The 5,165-nt window shown below is 52.3% G+C and overlaps 1 protein-coding gene across 1 annotated transcript; it reads left to right on the top strand.

Moving 5' to 3' along the window:
* Positions 1-1,734: 1,734 nt before the first annotated feature.
* LOC119314209 lies at positions 1,735-2,443 on the top strand. Its single transcript, XM_037588970.1, has one exon. The coding sequence runs from the start codon at positions 1,786-1,788 to the stop codon at positions 2,284-2,286; it is 501 nt and encodes a 166-aa protein (XP_037444867.1). The 5' UTR covers positions 1,735-1,785; the 3' UTR covers positions 2,287-2,443.
* The last annotated feature ends 2,722 nt before the right edge of the window (positions 2,444-5,165 follow it).

Here is a 5,165-nt window from a genome sequence, read left to right on the forward strand (position 1 = left end):
CAATGATAGGCGAGGCGGCGGTGGCAGGGAGGTCTAGATCGAGGGGGCCCGCTATGGAGGTGCTAGAAGGTTGTTGTGGGACGGCGAAGGAGGTGTGTGCTCGAGTGGTGGCCTTAGTCGGCGGGTGCACGACAGCGGCATTGGTGAAGCCCGCGGTGGCCAGAGGATCCAGCGCGGAGAGGTTCATTAATGGTCTGGCCTATGCACGGTTCTAGATGACGGCAAGCTTGAGATCATATCCCTACAGCGACATGCGTGACTTTTTTCAGATTTTCTTAAGGAACTCTTCGTCTTTGGTGCGAGGCGATGAAGCGACAATGTTGCCACAATGCAACCTTTTAAATACCGGATAACTGGCATGTTGCGAATCCGGGTCTGCATAGAAATGCGGAATCTTGGTAGCGAACAGGGTAGGAATAATGTTCTTCCCGCCATATCCCCGTTTCGCTGATGTGTTTTTCGCTGGCAGAAGGCATGGGAAGATGTGTCTTTGGCGGGTCTTTCGGGATTCGGTCGGATTAGGTTTCTGGTGGATCTGCCTGGACTCGGGCGGCTTTTGTGGTCTTCGCGATCTTTGGGGTTTCTACATGCTCTTATCGAGGCTTTTCTTCTTCTTTGAGGAGACGGTTTACTTGGCAGATTGTTGCCACCAGCGTCTACTAGTCTGCATTTGACAACCTATCGGCTGTTGCTTCTACAAGCTCTTCGGTTTAAAAATATTTGCTCCCCCGAGGCGAAGGCCCAGATGCACCATCGAGCTATGCTGATGACATACTGTCAATGGATGCAAACGTAAGAAGAGTTCGGCACCCTCAAGATTTTAAATGTATTTTTATTCTTTCTTTTTTTTTCTTATGTAAGGGTATGTTTATAAGGACATGTGATGTATAATACATGGTCTTACGCGTTTCCGCAAAGAAAAAACTGTAGTGCTAGTATTTTTCAAGGCTTGAAACTATAAATTACTCCCTGTGTAAATTAATATAAAAATGTTTAGATCACTATTTTCATGATCTAAATGCTTTTATATTAGTTTACAGATGGAGTAATAAACAACACAGCTCAATCCATCGACATCGAAGTCCGTTCCATATGTTCCTAGCTACTGTGCGTCTCTATCTTTTTTTTGAACCGGGCGAACTGTGCGTCTCTATCGCCGGCGGTTTCTTCGGGTTGCTGCTGGCAGGTGCAGTGCAAGTGCAACAGCGCACGAACACACTCAACCATCGACATCATGGTTTTGCGGTGCACAAATATTCTTAGTTCCGCCACTGACGAAACACCCAAATAATTTCAACGAAAGCAGCCCAGCAACAGGGGAGAAGAATGGAGCGAAAATTCCCCGCGGTGAAACCCAAGGATACGAATGAATATCCCCCTCGTGCAGTCCCACATCCCGGGCCGGAAGCTTCCAAAAAGACTCATTTTTTACAACGAAGATAAAGGCACAATGCTCAAAATCAAAAGTAAAAAGGAACAGAAAACAAAGCCGTGCATGGCTGCCGCTGCCGGTGCGAGGAACAGCCCGGCCCTCCCTCGCGCACGCGCCGCCAGCCCGGACCCAGCCAAGCTCCGTCCGTCCGTACGCCATGGCCAGCCAGCCAGCCAGCCCATTCCCGTCCCGATCGCATCGCAACTCCACCACGGTTCCCGCGCAGCATCCACGAAACTCCCCGCGCGACCCACGTATATAGCCCTGCTCAGACCGCCACACGCCCAGACGCACAAGCAACGACGACAACTACTTCTCCACCTGAGCATCCTATTGGCGCGGCACAGAGGGTGATGGGCAAGAAGCTGAGCAAGGCCGACGGCGCGCGGTGCAGGCGGCACCGGCGGCAGGGGGAGCCGGGGGTGTGCCCGCTCTGCCTGCGGGAGCGCCTGTCCCGCCTCTCGCCCTCGGCGACGCTGCCGTCCGTCCTCGCGCGGGAGGCGGCCTCCTCCTGCTGCTCGGACTCGGACTCGGACTCGGAGGCGTCGTCCACGGAGGCGTCCACCGGCGCGTCGTCGGGGTCCGCGAGCCCCGGGTTCCACCGGGAGATCAAGCGCGCCGCGAGGCCGTCGCTGCTGATGCGCCACGAGCGGGTGGTGGCCGTGGACGGCGACGAGGTGGTGCTGGTGATGAGAAGGAGGAGGGAGAGGCCGGCGACAGGCTTCTGGGCGAAGCTGCTGCGCGCGGCGACCGGGGGCAAGAAGGCCGTCGATGGGTGCTCGCTCGTGCATTCCAGGACGACGAAGGCCGCCGACGCGAGCAGCGCCGATGCCACGAAGTGGATTATATTCTAAGTTGTTTCGTCAAATCTAGCTAGTTCTGTCTCTTGTGCGTGACCATTTCTTGGTTTTGGTTTCGGTCCTTTGACTCTGGACAGCGAACCTTTACAGTTGATTAGATCCATGATCTGTACATAATTTCAAAAAATTAACATGACTTGTGTTAAGGTTTGATTTGGTGTATGACAAAGTTATTTTTCGATATTTTAGCTATACGATTACACAAATTCTAGACCCACCTCATGCACCGTATTCACACAAATAGACCTCAGCACGCAAGAGTTTAAGTCATGGTGCTTGTATTATTCTGAATTTATTTTAGGATTTCCGGCGATGCGCGCTCAGTGGAAGGAGACGTTCTCGTCGACTACGAGGTGTTTGTGGTGACTGTTAGAATTGTGTTGAATATTATTGTATAAGGTAGGTTACAGTTGGATTTGGTTTTGGACTGTGTGACAAGGTAGAAGTTGTGTCCTAGTAGGACACCTGTATCCTAGGCCTCTCATATATATCGGGGGTAGACACACGATGTAACCTATGCCAACATAATAGCACGGGCACGCGGGAGAGCCGGCGGCGTGTGCCGGCGGCCGGGGTGCGGTATTGTAGCGGTGTCATGGGGAGGAGCGCCCGTAGTCAAGCCCCGGGGACGTAGCCATGATGGTGAACCTCGTTAACAAATCTCGGTGTCGTGTCTTGTGTGATTGCTTGGTCCTCGGTAGATCGACGGAGTGCCTCAAATTTATTTTAACAAGTGGTATCATGAGCTAGGTTATTTAGAGGTCAAGGTGTTGATTTAGAGGAGCTGCCGGTGACGATGGATTGGTGCGTCGTTGGAAATCAGAAGTTACGGGATCTCGGCGAAGCAAAGGATCGATGTCAGGCAGCGAGAAGCAGGTCAGATGCAGGCGGCGGCCGGCGGAATCGGATCAATCAGTGCGGCGCGCGTACCGTCGCGTGAGCGAGAGCCGGCTCCAAGGCGAGGCCCAAGCTGGCAAGGCCGGCTGGTGGGTTGAAGTAGGAAGAGCCGGCAGAGCTAGCGGCTAGGCCCAGGCGCTGGTAGGTTGGAGGCTTGTGGGTGTTCAAGCGTGTCACGTGTGCATGCGTAGCCAGCGCAAGGAAAGCTGAGCAGGTTGATGGGATGTTTGTCGTGCTGTGCCGGATCAGACAGAGATTTGTTTGGTGAAAAAAAAGGGCATGTGTGTAGAGGCAAGAATCAGATAAATCCAGCGAACAAAAATCACAAGACGGCTGATACATTGAAAGAGGCGTTTGGCTTAAGGCAATCTATCAAGAAGCATCGATGGTTGTACAAAAGGTGCAGCACCACGTGAGACCAAAGGAGATTTTCTTGGGTGGATTAGTACAGTACAGATGCTTGAATAAGTTGCAGAAGCAAGCCGGTTTACACGGAAGCCGATGATCAGGTGATATAGGATTTGCGGAGGATGATCTGAAAGCTTGGAGCATGTCATGCAAGGATCATGCATACACAGGGCGTCAAGCAAGGCACGGAGATGTGCAGGCGGACACGACGTTGGATGGAGCATGATTGCAGTCGGTTAATTTCGACTGGGTCGGACTGGACTGTCTAAGGATCGACAGAGATGGCGGTCAATGCAGAAGACGGCGGTGATTTCAGCGACGACGACATAGGAGCGTGATGCTGATGGTGGCCGACTTCTAGGGCGTGGAAACACGTGGTGCAGGCTTGAGGGCTTGTGCGGCTTCGACAAACTATTGCGTAGGGTTGACTCAAGACGGTGCACACGAGAGTTTGGAGTCGACAGGGCGTGGGAGGGTGGCACGTACAACCACCATGGAGTCATGTTGAAGGTGGAGCTGGAGTCTGACGGATGACTACACTCTGTGCTGATGGAGGGGCTACGGCGTAAGTTAACGGAGAGTCGAAGCCTATTTCAGCGGATAGCGAGAGACACGTGGATCGGATTGGGTACCAGTGGTTTGATGGAGGCATGATACTCGGCATCGGTCGGTGATGATCGGTGGTTCTCTGCAGTAGGGGTTGAGTGGTGTGGGTTCGCGACCTTGGGAGACTCGACCAGGACAGCAGAGGCTCGACGCGGTGATAGCGGCGAGGCGTGCGGTAAGCACGGGATACGGCGACAGGCCAAGGCACTGGTGGTCAGACATGTGGTCAGACAAATTGTGCAGGGGTGTTGAAGCAGTGTTGACGAGTACCGGATTCAAGTTGGTGACTGGGTCTATTGGTGCCGGAAGATGGACAGAAGTTGACCATGAAGAATCTGAGAAAGTGGCGGAGAGTTTAAAATTGTCAAAAGCTGAGAGAGTACATGGCCATATATTCTGTTGTGTTCAGTGCACATGGCAAAGTGCGGATGACAAGGCAGAAGGAGGCGGAGTGTTATAGCTATGGGACATGTCAGAGACTATCCGGGAAAAAAAGGGTGAGACAACTGCGAATTTGACTCGGGATGACTACAAGCAACAGTGAGATTCCATCAAGTTTCAGACAAGTGGTCAAGAAAGGAGCGCTGATGTTGAGTTCAGGTAGCTCTTACGTGTGACATCCAATATGTGAGTTGTTCGCTTTCACGCAGGTCAGTGATCAGCGTGTGATGCCGTGGATGAATACTCCGGAAGTTGGAAGCACAAGGTAGAATAATGAGAAACTTAATTTTGCTCGAGTGTTGACTGTGAAGAAGACGAGAAAGGACTACAGTTACAGGTGGAGTCACATGGAGTCTGGGAGTAGCAGCGGTGCTCATGGCGTATCTCAAGTCCAATGTACACGGAGGTTCGACGCATAGATGAATCCAAGGTGGTGGAGAATATTCGCCAAGGTGAAGTTTGTTAGAATTGTGTCGAATATTATTGTACAAGGTAGGTTACAGTTGGACTTGGGTTTGGAC

The sequence above is a fragment of the Triticum dicoccoides genome, chromosome 6A, assembly GCF_002162155.2.
Source record: "Triticum dicoccoides isolate Atlit2015 ecotype Zavitan chromosome 6A, WEW_v2.0, whole genome shotgun sequence".
NCBI lineage: Eukaryota > Viridiplantae > Streptophyta > Magnoliopsida > Poales > Poaceae > Triticum > Triticum dicoccoides.

Coding starts and splice junctions, on each gene's coding strand:
- LOC119314209 (XM_037588970.1), top strand. CDS start 1,786: ATGGGCAAGAAGCTGAGCAAGGCCGACGGCGCGCGGTGCAGGCGGCAC.